Below are 14,502 nucleotides of genomic sequence, written 5' to 3'. Positions count from 1 at the left end.
TGCTGCCATTGTGATGATACAGGGAATATGACCACGTTTCTGCTGTTTCCTATTCAAGTGACTGGACTCCAAGTTCTGGGGTCCTAGAAATGACAATATATCGTGCAGAAGGGGCTATACTGGAAGACAGTATTCCTTAAAAGTTTTCTTTTTATTCCACGCAGAAATTTTGCCATTTGAACATTTTTGTATATTTTACGCAAAGAGCGCTGTATTAGAGACGTTCAAGATCGTCAATAGTAAAAAAAATGAAATATGGTGAACGAATTTTTGGTTATCTAGGAATCTTGAGAGAATTAAACGTTCTCTATGTTGTTTCTGCTGTTTTCATTTTTTTTGTTCAACAGGCGAAAGATAGTTCTTAGAGAGTTCTACTCGCAAATGATCCAGCCATGGCGCAAAGGTCTTTCTTTCTGTTAGATAGGTGCTTGACGTAAGCGTTGTACTAAGGTTTTGCGCATTTGAAGGGATGACGCGGTTAGGACTTTAACATTTATGTCACCACGAGTATCTGAACTACAAATAGATCTCAGGTAGGGCGGACCCAACGTTTATCAAACGAAAGCCTCCAGAGTCGTCGGTGACTACCGTGCTACTTATACGAGGCGAGTTAGGTTAATTGAGCCCACTCACCTCAAATATGGACGTGACACCAAGCTTGTAGAGCAGGGGCACGAAAAGGCGCGTTGCTACCGGAAACAGCAGGAGGGGCGTGAAGCTCAGCCACAGCACGTGCCAGCCGTACGCGTAGAAGTGGGCCGGAAAGGCGATGAGTCCCGTCGACGAGAAGAGAGAGGCGACCGACGAAGCAGCCAGCGGTAGGTACCGCAGTGCACGGCTTCCGAGGAACACTTCCACCTTCGTCGCACCGGTGTTGGCTCGAGAAGGAGCATTCCGCAGGGAGAAGTACAAGCCGAGTGCGAGGTTGGCCGCGACGAGCGTGCCGAACAATGCCCACTCGAGTACCTGTGCCATTTTGGGCGTGATGCTGCAATGCGAAGAGGGGGGGGGGGGGGCGGCTCTCTGGTGCGCTCTCACTGGCGACAATTGACTCCCACACGTTCATGAGTGTGCTTACAGCGCAATCTTGAACACTTACAGAGATGCAAACAGCATGACATCACTGACCTGGAAGTGATTTTCGCCTTCTCTCGTGTCTCTATCCACGTTTCGCCTTGAGCTGTAAACATATTCATGATGACTCACAATCTTCAACAAAAAGAGCAACAACAACAACACAGTCACTGAGGGTAGCATGAACGGCACACACTTAAAATGAGTCCTATCTAATGTCACTCTCACAAAGTGCTACACGACACAGTTTGCATCAAATGTGAATTAAATAAATTAATTAAATTACAGTTTCACGTGCCAAAATGACGATCTCATTATGAGGCAAGCCATGGTGAAGGAGTATGAATCAATTTTGACCCCCTGGGGTTCCTTAACATGCCACTAACGCAAGGGACGCTGGCTTTTTTTTTGCATTTTGCCTTTATCGAAATGCGGCCGCCATGGCTGGGATTCGACCATGCCACATCGTGCTTAGCAGCGCAACACCGTAGTCGCTAAGCCACTATGATGGGTAAATGTCAATCCGAAAGCCAAGATATAGTTTGCGCGAAAACGGTGGTATTGAGCGAATTGATCCACCAATGCACTGAAATCTTCCAGCAATGGTTAGATGTTCTGTGGAAACAGCAATAAACAGCTTACAACTAGGCACTGCGTAGAGAAAAATGTGCGTTTTTTTCTTTTTTTTTAGCATAAGATAGGTAGAGCCGAAATCGCGGCGCACTCATGCTCGACATCAGAAGATATTGAGCTTCCCTTGTTTTACGAGAGTATTTATGCTCCACACGTAGAAAAACTAAAAGAAAAATTGTGTGCTTAGGACGAAAGGCCACTTTCAGTCGGAAAAAAGTATGTGTCCATATCCGGCAGATGAACTGCAAAAGCTTGTACTTATATAGTGCCTAAAAATTTTTTTGGAAGCATCCAGTGTTGCGGATAATAACTATAGTGACATAACGCGTTTTGCTTGGTTCATGTTGGGCGAAGACATGATTGTGCTGCAGGTTAACGTTTCTGAAATATATTCCTTGATCTTGTAACCGTTCTTTGACATACAAGTGAACTGCAAGTGAGTGCTTTGTAATCTTTGTTGGCATCGCTTGCTGCAAAAATCCTGCGTTTTGTGACGCAAAATGGGATGCTTTGAACTTTGTGTGAGCTATACTTTAGCATATGGGGACATTTATTTGCATTTTACTATATTAATATATACTGTTTGCGTGGTTGTTCGAGCCGCCACATGTTTGCTACACAGTATTTGCCTTTTTTTGCACGTTTGTTTGAGCCGGCATATCTTTGTTATGTGTTCTTTGCCTAAAAACAAACGACTAGAGGGCATCAGTCATGGTACCAGCCTTTTCTACACACACATTTATAACAACAACAACGGCACAAGCCGCAAGATTTTTTGTGGAAAGGAACCGCAGTTGGCACCAAATGGCATATTTAAACTCCAAAGAGTCCAAGAATAAAGAAATCTTTTTTTCATGCAGATGATTCCGTGATATAAAAAAATATGAGAACGTCGGTCCTCGCTTTCCTTACTGGTAACGAGAGAGAGAGAAGGGAGAAAGGAAAGCCGGGAGGATATCCAGACTGTCCAGTTTGCTGCCCTACACAAAGGAAGGGGGAAGGGGCGGTGAAAGAAAGAGGGGGCAAACACACGAGTCTTGATCGCCCTTTCACATGCACTTAGCGAGGTGCAGCATGTCTGTAGCCGGGCACTCAAGCCTGTCACTTTCACGTATTGCGGAAGAGCTGTGAGGCCAGGCTTCCAAGACATTTGCTTGTATAGATGGCCTATCGTCCAGTCTATTCAAGGCACGATGGAGAGTCTGGCGTTTTTTGTCGAAACTGGCAATTGGGTCTGCTTTAAGTGGCTATACTTGTCTTCAGGTAGCACTGTTTTCAATTAGTTCCCAGGTTATAGCTAGTTTGATAACTCGAAAGCTTCAGTGGATCGAGCGTATTGTCATCGAATGTCTTCAATAAGACCACAGCGGGATCGCCTGCATGACCATCTGAACATCCTCGCCAGGCATCCTCACATAGTATGCAAAATGCTGAAACCATAGTCATGCTCCCATAAGCAGATGTGCGTCGTGAGTATCCTTCGCGATTTTCTGGGGAGGATAATCTTATATAATCGCTACTGGCTGAGTGTCGAACCGAAGAAATATAGAGGCTCGGTTTGGGTTCAGCTAGTGCACTTCGATTGTGTTCTAGTTTATTTACGGCATGAAGAAATAAAAGTTAGTAACTGTTCGGGAACTAGTTCACAACGCTGAACCATTTCGCGAAGTGGTTCGGCACAGTGAACTTCATTCTGCTTACGGTGGACTCGCTGCTGTCCAATTGCATGCATGGTGCGCGCGCGGACTTTGTCAGCAGGTGGAAGGAATGAGCTCCCTACACATGCTAGAGAGAAATCGATGTTTATTACGGATCATCAATAAACCCTAATGTTGTACAGCTACAGGAACCATACACATAAGGACGGTCATCTTAGGCATTGTCCTCGCAAGCTAGTGTGGTACGCGCTGCGGTTCCTGGACACTTCGTCGCTCTTTTCCGCGTTTCTTTTCATTGTCATCTATATTGTGTACGAGGAAACTGTAGATATCTATAGGGGTGTTGGAATAGAAATATATTTGAATCAAGGATACCATGACGCAGCGTAGATTCGGGTGCCTAGATGGGCACAACGCGGACAATGGCCGCAGGAATTCGTGTTGGGACCTTTTTATTTTCTTCTTAGTACACTCGTTCGAAGCGCGACGCGCGCCGCTTGAATCAACTTTTCGCACTCCCGCAATTACTACAATTTTTGCAATGGCATTTTTGATAATGAGCTATCAGACAACAGCCGAGGCACCTTGATAAGAATGCGTAACAACGTTTTTCTCTACAACTACAACGTGCAGTTTACGAATAGAGTGCACATATATTGAGAAATGTTCATGTACATACATATAAAAGAGAGGCTTGCTTCGTAAGAATGCTTTTGTCTTCATTGGGCGGACTTAGCTTCCGCTCTTTGACAGCAGCATATTAGGTGAAGTTTTCTTTTGTTTAAAGTAATTGCTACTGGACCGGCGACGAGTGAACTGTGAGAAGTGACTCAGGGCGGATTCACATTGCTGCACAGAAAATGCAACTCCATACGTATAACAAAGATGAAAACCAGTTAGTGACATTTTGTTCAGTTTATAGTCATTGGCAATTGAAAGCAGGTGAGGACATTGACGCTTTGAAATGATGAACGTTAGTAGCAGGTGCTAAGCACCGCGGAGGCCTTTGCGTAATTGCACGTGGCGCAAAGATTTGCGCTGACTAAACGCGCGAAGAAATCTCCAGATCGCTCACATCGCGTCACGGGATTGATTTTAAGAATCAAAGAGCCGCTGTACTCTGCTTGGACACACACACACACACACACACACACACACACACACACACACACACACACACACACACACACACACACACACACACACACACACACACACACACACACACACACACACACACACACACACGCACACGCACGCACACACAGGAACAAATTTGCCATTTAAAGCCATTGTCACCATGCGCCGAGAAGGTGACTTCATCCATTAGCGGCCACAGTGTTGTTTTAAGAGCCAGAGTCGATGATACGTGGTAATGAGTAATATAGCAAAGTGGCCTTTGCCATATTACGTTCTCTAGGTCACCATCCCTATTGCTCCGTGTGTGTCAAGACGTGTGCGTCTCACTATTAAACATGAATACATAGACTTGATCACTTTAACGCAACCATATAAAACAGGAACCGCCAGAACACTACCCTTCAAAAAGCCTACACCGATGACTTGATCAAGCCGAGGTCTTCAAACCACGCGTAAGATCGCAAGAACAACAATGCCTGCTCTTACTACTAAATTCTCAAACGCACTTCCGTACGTAAATAACATCCTCAGGGAATAATATCCAATTCTCCCCAGCAACCAGAAATTTAGTAAGCTTTTTCCCGATCCGCTCAGACTAGCTACAGGCGCAACAATAATTTCAAGGACAATCTTGTACATGTAAAATAAGGACAAAGACGAAGCCATCACCTGGTCTTTGTGGCCGCCCCAGGTCCTCCACATGCAAATATATTCAATCTACTACTACAGCAAAAAGTACAGCACCGGTTTACCTTCACAAGAGAACTTCGAGTTTCACCTGTGCGTCAAGCAAGGTAGTCTACTGTCTAGAATGTGCCCTTGGTAACAAACAACAGATAGATGAGACTGGACAACAAATTCATTCAATATTCAACGGCCATCGCGGAGATTCGAAACACAATTAAAACAGCAGCATGTCACTTCAGTGAATATGGTCATATATTCGATAAAGCAAGGCTCTATTACCACAAAAAGAATTCTGTTCACCTCGTGAGAGGAAATATGCAACTTCATACACGAGTTTAAATACCTACACCCGATGGGGACAAGCTTGGCACGTGGCAACTGAGAATCGCTAAAAGTTGTGACTAGAACCTGAAAATATCATATTATGATAAAATGCACAAAACACGTTGTCGCACAAGCTAAGCGCGATTATCAATCTCACCTATTCCTCCATTTCCAGTTCTACCCTGCCACTCCCTCAAGGCACAATTTACAATTCTCTTCCACGCTTTTATGCATATATCAGCTGTACGAGTCATTTCCTTAGGTACAGCTGCCTAGCTCTGCTGTAGCTCTGCTATTTGGTCTCCCGATTTTTTTCCTTCCTTCTGATAATTTTATACTTCTTCTTTCAAGAACCCTCACCGGGGACACATTCCAAAGTCGCATACGCCAGGATACCTTCTTCGGCATCTCAGTCACACAGGGCCGCGCCACTTCTGTATGCCGCCATGACTACGCCTACGCAAAAGGACTGAGGTCAACGTCCCTTGAAGGACAAAGCTGTTGCCTTCCAAATACCCTATCCATTGCCTCCTACTCCGTGTCGCCACCTTAACACGTTCAAAATTACCCAACGCATTGCTGCTAGGCTACTCCAGTGATTCTTTCAGCTGGTGTCTTTTTGTTACTCGCTTATTGACCAGGTGACTCGCTTTCTTTTAATGCGAGGGTAAATACCTCAGGGCATACCTCCTTTAAAACTACAAACGCACGCCACCCTCGACACCTCTGAAGGCTTCCTAGCCTCTCACTCCTCCAACATCCTACCATCCTGTGTCCTACTCCTTTTTCGTTTTATTTCTTTCCTTTCTTTTTTTCTGCAGCCTTCGCACACTCCTGCTCTTGTCCCCTCGTTCTAAAAACTACGACTAGAAGCGTCAAACGACAGCGCTCATTTTCTTTTTAGTTTTTGCCATTACAGCCAGTCGCTACCGACAACGACCGCACGGGACGTCACTCCACTAACCCGTTAAAACCTAGCGACCGCTGGCCACCTCGTTGTCCCCGCCATTGGGTTCATTGCCCTCGCTCCGGAAATCCCGTTTGCCTCGCCGTCGGAGCCATTGCCTCCTGCTTGAACCGAAGCGACTGCCCGATCGGGGCGCCGCCACTGCCACTCGACAAGCCTGCTTTTACTTTTGAGTAAAGCCAGCCGACTCTCCATGCTCAAGCTGTCGAAACGTGTATTCCTTGCCTCCGCTAAAGCGAGCTCCCAACAGAACTAGCTTGCCGTATATAAAGAGGCCATCTATTACGAAGACAGGTCCTACTATACAAACGTTGACCAGCCTTTCTCAGGCATTTATTTCTCTGTTTATAAACTTGATACCACGTGTGACACTCCAACTCCAATGTGGCTTGTAGTTGAGTTTTCGCGCAACAGAATTATGTTTTATTGTATATTCAAATTACAATCCGACGCTATAATGTATGCAGGTTGTGTGTAATTTGTACTTTAAGGTTTTTCTGACGCATTTTACTTTCACAAAATCAGTTATTCAGTAACTTCTTTGTGCTACACGGAGGGTCTGCGTGATTGCGTGGTGCGGAATGAATATTTCCGAAACGATGGTCGACGCCGAACGCTGACATAAGATTTTGTGCGACGAGGGGCCTTTAAAGCTGTTGCATTTCGCACCCTTTTGGATATTATATGCTTGAATCGTTCCGTGCTGAACCGGTAGCCATTATTGTTTTCGCTTCTGGTTCAGAATATAGCTTCTGTTTCGGGATCAGTTCCGGCTAGAGTTAAGGTTCCTGTGTGGTTTTCGATTCGGGATCGGCTCGACACCCGGTATTTAGGGGAAAATTGCCGTTTTGTCTCTTGTACATTGTGCTGCTTCTTGAACGAGCCTATTTACCGGTCGTGCGCTGCCCTTATGCTTGCACGTGTGTTGACCCTTTCACTCCTTCGTACTGGGTAACCATTTCATACGGAACTGTGCTCTCGGCGCAGGTGCTCTCATAGGCATTCCTTGTGCGCATGTATGCGTGTATGCATCTCGTTCTTGAAATTTTGTTTTTCTTTCCCCTATTTTATTGTTACGTCGGCAATAAATTTGGGATCTTTAGATAGCCGGCTCTGATGTAGCTTACCTTCTTGTGCTTCTGCATCTAAAGCAACTACTACGAGGACAACAAGAACGACGATGATGAGGACGAGAACAAAAACTATGTTATTTTTACAGAACTTTATGATTCAGGTTGACCGCGCCTTTAATTCAGGGACACACAAAATTTTTCTTGTATGCGCTCATACCAACATAGATGCTGCAAGCAGTGCCGGCAGTGTACTAAATTTTAGCCTGATAATTTAGCAAATTAATGGTACACCCTTTGATTCCTGTCTACTGAACGACAAATGCTAACATAATAATGCCACCAGCATTAAATAGTGAGAACTTACGCGATATCTTGGTATGGTGGAGTTCCAGCCAGTCGTTCCTCCTCTGTGGTCCGACGTTATACTGTTTGCACGGGTCATCGCACTGCTTACGGGAGTGAGTGCTACCGACAGCAGTGGCACTACTTCCGCTAAAGGCATCTGTGCGCACTTTTGTGATCGGCCATTCGCCTCGCGAAACCAGTTACTCACGGAGGACGCAACAACGGCGAACGAGCCGACAACCTTGTCAGAGCTATCTTCAACTGAGGTGATTCATGGCAAACCATTCTGCTCCTACAGGAAGGTCTGGGCAGTTTGCGAAGGGTAATTGCTTCACGTCAACTGACATCAGCCCAAATGGCCACGTTCGCGTCTCCCTCTTTCTCTGTTCATGCGCAGTAATGTGGGCGTGATTTGGGCCGAGCCATCCTCGGAGAAAAGCAGTTACCAACCTCCGTATTGGCAGGCGAGGATGCCATCCATCTTGTGTCACCGGACTGGGGAAGGTGATGGGACCAGGACAATGAAGGGTTTGACAGAGGAGGCGCACGCTTGGTGAAAGATCAGAAGCAGTTTAAAGAGGAAATGCACCGCAAATTCATACAGGACGTAAGACGAGGGAGTGGATAGGACCATTCGTCCAGGCCACTCCTTCGTTTTACTTCCCGTCGGAAATTGCGGTTCATTTCCTCTTTAAATATGTCGTACCAACTCGCCCAAAGTTCTCCCCTCTTGAATCGGAAACTGGAACTTGAACATGATCATCTTCCCTTCAGTATTTGTCCTCGTTCGTGCACGAAATGTAAATATAAACGGGTGTTTAAAACGTCCTGGATGCCAGGCCCAGCCTTATGTTACGTCACTCCTCCACCGAACCCATTGTCATTTAAGCATATCCAGTTTAGCTGTGCGCGTGTGAAGCAGACAACAATAATTTACAACATTAGGCTATTTCACATGCATGGCGTGCGACTGGGGCGAAAAAAAATCGTTCTGCCGCGCACGTCGCGGAGCGATCTTCGCAGACAGCTTTCACACGCGTTTGCAGAAGCGATACCCATCGCAGCGATGCGCAAGGTTGCCTCCTGCTCATGAAGCATCCATGCCTACATCATTAAATAAAAACAACATGTAAACTAGTGAAATACTCGAATTTTCCTATTTTATTCGATATTCGAATAACCATTTTTAACGTTTAAAAGCATTGAGACTTTACGACAGCTTGCAGATACGGTGAGTGAGGGGCCGCACAATACCGCAAGTATGAGCGTGTGGCTTGTGCGGCGTCGGTGGAGTGGCTCCGTTTAGTACACTCTGGTTTCGTTGTTACTATGGAAGACACAACTTTCTTTCCTGGATGAGTATTTGCCTTTGAAGAACAAACTACTATTCAGTGTGCATGTATAAGCAGCTGGCGCAATTTGTAGCGATGAAGAGGTTCACGACGATGGTGTTCGAGTGGGTACGTGCCTTATGTTGAATCGGCGTCCTTCTCCCGACCTGGATAGCGTGTAGCTTCTCCTTTCAAACAAATTTTGTAAGCGGAAGAAAAAACTAGAGGACGCTTAAGCTTCGCCTTCAAGAGTGGAACGTGATAGCGTTATCGCACCCCTTTCACACCGCCCACTCACTCGCTCGGCATGCTCTTGAGTCACACAATGAGGAAACGTGCGCCTGAGCAAGCGGAGCGAACCAAAGGACTCCGTGTCTCGGAGGGAGAAACGATCTACGCGAGCCAAACGTCGTGATCGGCACGGACAGCCGGGCCGCGACGCGCCATGAAGGCGGACGCGATCATGGAACTCATGGCTGACTGGTAGCGTCTCCGTCTCGCACTCCGGAGACCCTTGTTCGATTCCCACCCAGCCCATCTTGCAAGTTGTATTATATGAATTGCCTTCCGGGATTTTTCACTCATGGCTAATGGCGTCCAAACCGACGACACCGGCTCTTTTGCGACACGAGCTATAAGCTGTTTATGAAGCTCCTAAGCCGTAAACGCTGGTGGGTACCCCCTAAACATAGCTAGAACTGGCCCGTGACATTGCTACGAACGCGCGGTAAAACAGGAAAGCGCCTATTTGACTGCGCTTCGTTTCGTCACTAACATTGCCCCTCTCACATCGCGCCAATCACCGCGATTGAGCGACGGCGCGACCAACACGTTGGAATCCTGCCGCGGAGAGCCCACGACGTCGCGGCGGTCGACGAGCGACGGAATTCGCTTTGTCGCTGACTAAAAATCGCGCAACGTGAAACAGCCTATTGATGGCGAAATTCCAAGAATGCAACTGCGGCTATGGAAAAGCTCAATTTGGAAGTATGTAGTTACTTACTATTTGTATGTAGCTAGCTAGAAGCTTAGCATTGCTCACAGTGACATACCCGGAAAAACAAAATATTTGTGCTCGCTTACCTGAATTGCCATCTCTCTCTCCCTGTGTAAACGCCTACGTGACAACATTGATATAGCGAAAAATGTAAATTTGGAGAGCGCCATTTTCTTTTGATGGATGGCTGTCCACATACAATAGCCGTAACACCACTGGTTCATGTGCTTTAGTGCACCGGAGCGGTGCGCGGGTTGTAAGAGACGCCGAAGTGAGGTGTAGTCGCCGGCTTCACGCACGCTTTCACTCATGATTCTCACGCTTTCACACGTACATACAGCATACGGTGCGTGGCGACAATTTTATCGCCCTTGGACTCTAAGCAGAACCTCATGGTGACGCCGACGGCAGAAATGCGCCCAAAGTCTCCATTTAGTTGTTGTCGTAATAGAAGATATAAAAAAAGAAATATGTAGGACAGCATCTCGCCTGCGTAATCAGTAGCATTGTCTGCTCAATTTCTCATGTTTTCAAGGTTGTTCTAACTACTGCGCACCTGAGGGCTTGTCGGTGTGGGTCGGAGGGGATCGACTTAAGCCAAGGGGCATACTTGCGAGTTGTGAATAAACTGGCTTTGCTTTTTAGCAATCTATCGATGGTTTTTCGCTCGGAGTTTTCAGTATGCTCGAATTGAACGAAAGTACGAATTAACAGACATAGAAATAACGGGAGCCGATTGTACATGTGAAACGTAAAAATGTTGACACATTCCAGCCACTGGACCAACTTGAGAGAAACTTGTTGCCTTTGAAACAGGAAGTGAAATTCTACGGACTTTAGGCAGCAACATTTTCACTTGAGGTCTAAATTACCGGCCTCTGAGGTTGAGCTCCCTCTAAGAGCGTCGCTTGGCACAGGTTTGCTTCCAAAGTTTTACTGACTGACGTCATGGCCGAGCCAGTGTGCTGTAAAAACACCGTTTATGTAACAGGGCAAAATAATTTTGAAGCCCGCCGTTATGCGATGAGGTAGTGGGTTGGAAGTTTGTGCTTACTAACACCGAGCACAAAATGAGTCAAGAAGAACAAATGGTAAATTAGAGCACGTCTCTTCATTCGGAAGTTAGGCTACCGATGCTTCCAAAATAAGTTGAATTAAGAAACGTGCAGGAACTCCCCGTGCATGGATGACTTTGATTTTGTTCGTGTTCAGAAAGCAGGTGCAGGGCAGATAGAGGTGCACTTTGCGCTAGGGCGCATAACAGGTGTTCTGGTGAATTATCTTCTTGTTTTAATTTCTGCGGGTGATTCACAGCAGTGAGCAAAGGTTTGCATGCTACAATGCCCTCATAGCCGTTTGCATAGAGATCTGTGCCGTAATAGTGTTCCCCGCTGAACGATTGCATAAGTACCGAAAAACAGTGACAACGGATACTGCGAGGGATGTCCTCAATGTCTGTTACGATTAGTAAGGAACGAGACAAGGACGTCAGAAAAGACAATGTTTACCTTGTCACGTTGTAGTGACGGCGCAGAAAGCAGCAAAAGTTAGAATGACGAAACTAGTGTTTTATTGGGCGAACTTGTGCCCCCCCCAAAACAGGCTACACCCAAATAACGGCGACAGCAGCGAACACTGTCGGCGATCGTCAAAAATATGATCAGCGGGTCAAGCGCGTCAGCTTTTATACCTGAGCCATCGAAGGTTTCAGAGCAATCGCTGGTGCCCGGGTGTCTTCCAGAAAGTTCTACACAATTTGCGTCGCGCATGCAATCAGGTTACACAAGCTTGGGTGACAACAGACAGCAGAAAGAACAATCGATAACATTCGTCAAATTTCCGATACATGCGGGTGCGTCCCACGCTGAGTGATAACATTTTGTAGACGGTGAAAAGCGGTCAGCTGAAAAATATATACAACTACACGTGTCAATATAATCATCTACAAATGAAAAAGGCAGCACAGGCAGCTATTTTACATCTAATTTACCCTTTTCCGGCAATTTTTCTAGTGCGCCTCTGACATATGTATGCCTTTGTCGTAATCTTCAGCCAGAAGAAGAAGTGAGGATAGAGAACGTCGGTGTTTTCGGCTGTTCCACTTTTCTGTAGCTTTTTAATATTGTGTGTACACAGTGATCGCGTCATCCTTCGGGATGGCGGGCACACGTCCCGTGCAGCGTCCCGTCGACGCAGTTGACGCAACTGCTGCTCGGCCGGTTGATGCCTTATGTGCTACGGCCGCCACCGACGTGGAGCTTCCAGATTCGGCAGATGACTCCGCGGTGACTGAGATGGATTCCTACAGTAGCAGCTTCACGCCTGTTGAATCGCGCCGCCTGAAAAGGAAGTTGCGCCGGAAATCAACAGCTGGTGAGTCGACTACAAAGACTGCTGACAAACTTGGCGCGGTATGCCGGACATCAGCAGCGAGGGAGTTGCCTACAGAGATTGTTGACGCACCTGACGGGTTCTCTGTGGCTTTCGTAGCCGCAACGGAGACGGCTAATTTGAATACTATCAACAGACAGCGGCTGTCCCAGTTTTTCGACCAGCTGATTCCGGGACAAGTCCAAGAGGTCAGAATTAACGCTTGGAAGAATGTCCTTACGGTAGATGTGAAATCTCGGGCATTCGTGGACAAACTGAAAGAAATTGGAGTGTTAGGCGGTATGCCTGTCCGCCCCTATCTCTTTCACGGAAAACGGACTTCCGCTGGAGTTATTACAGATGTATAGCCTGAAATAACGTGCAGCGACCTGCGGACACTCATCAATTCTAAGGCCAGGATTGTCGACATTCATCGTTTTGGCCGATCACAGTGTGTTAAAGTAGTTTTTGAAGCCGACTCTATCCTATCCCACGTCAAGGTGGGCTATGCACGGTATCCTGTCCGTCTGCATGTTCCCAAGCCTGTTCAATGCCACAAATGCAACAAGATCGGCCATGTAAGTGCTGCTTGCAGAAATGAAATATCCTGCCGTCGATGCGGTGGCTCACACCAGCATGACACTTCCAAGACGGAGACAGTCAAGTGCACGAACTGCTTCGGCGCTCATGAGGCGACGGCTAAAGATTCCCAGGATGAAGAACGAGAGGCTCATCCTGTAGAAGATGGTAAAAGACAACTCAAGTCACCAAGAAGCGGCCGCGTTTATTCATCGCCGTGAACGTCGTTCCCGACGCCGACGCCCAGAGTCACACGTCACTAGTCTGTCTCAGCCGCCGTCACGGCAACTCTCAGCTCCATTGCCTCAACGTCTTGAGCCGCAGAATGATAAGGCGCCGCCTGCTGCAGCACCCCATGTTACCACGGTGGTTCAGAAAGATGCGGGTATATTATCCACCTCCTCTGATGTAGAAAGGCCTGCTCTGTCATCCAGAGTCGTCGAACCAACGCGTCCATCATTCCGTGCCGTTCCAGCGGACAATAAGGACAAGCCGGAAGGCCAGCAGGTGAACGTTCTTCTGAAACAACTTTTACATTGCATGCGCACGCTGCTTTCAGCCCTCAATACGCCAACAGCAAGGGTTGTTGTTCAGTTTTTTGACGCAATTGAGCCGCTCTTGGCGGCACTGCATTAATTAATAATGGCGCTACCACACAACCCCTCCTCTGTGTCGATGCACATACGTCGCAGTGTAGTGATGCAGTGGAATGCCCGAGGCCTGCGTGGTCGCCTAAGTGACTTCCGACAGCACGTCCAGAAATACCGCTTCCCCGTGATTGTGATATGTGAGCCCAACATGCCTTCTGCTTTCCGCCTTTCTGGATATGTATTGTTGTAATCTCGAGAAGCTGATGAAACCAGCAAGGTATTATTGCGCATACGCCGAGATATGCCACACTACCACCATGTCCTCCAGCCCCATAACGCGAACCACTACATTTGCTTGACGTTAACGCTTAAAGGACGGGTCTTCTCGATACTCGGCGGCTACATTCCACCCAGAGATCACATTGATTTCTCGTACCTATCCTCAGCAATCCAGAGTTGCACAGCTGCTCGTATTATTGTGGGCGACTTCAATGCTCATCACCCCCAATGGGGAAGTACAGTAATGAATAACCGAGGCAAAGCCTTGTCCGACTTTATGCACTCACAAGATTTCGTCAATATTAACGATGACTCTCCTACGTTTCTGCGTGGCACGTCCTATAGTAGCTGCTTGAACCTGACGTTTGTTTCCTAACGACTAAAGTCTTCTACTAGCTGGTTCAGTGATGTGGAAACACATGGCAGTGATCGCATACCAACGTATATCTGCGTAA

General features: G+C 46.9%; 1 protein-coding gene across 1 annotated transcript in view; it reads right to left on the bottom strand.

Moving 5' to 3' along the window:
• Positions 1–14,502, bottom strand: part of LOC135899740 (sodium-coupled monocarboxylate transporter 1-like) — a 34,819-nt gene that overhangs the window by 13,947 nt on the left and 6,370 nt on the right. Inside the window, exon 2 of the mRNA XM_070539410.1 lies at positions 634–988. Within this exon, the coding sequence (XP_070395511.1) occupies positions 634–975 (342 nt within the window). The 5' untranslated portion in view covers positions 976–988. The remainder of the gene's footprint in view (positions 1–633; positions 989–14,502) is intronic.

Source organism: Dermacentor albipictus, chromosome 5 (assembly GCF_038994185.2).
Source record: "Dermacentor albipictus isolate Rhodes 1998 colony chromosome 5, USDA_Dalb.pri_finalv2, whole genome shotgun sequence".
Classification (NCBI taxonomy): Eukaryota; Metazoa; Arthropoda; class Arachnida; order Ixodida; family Ixodidae; genus Dermacentor; species Dermacentor albipictus.
This window is presented reverse-complemented; position numbering and strand designations above follow the sequence as displayed.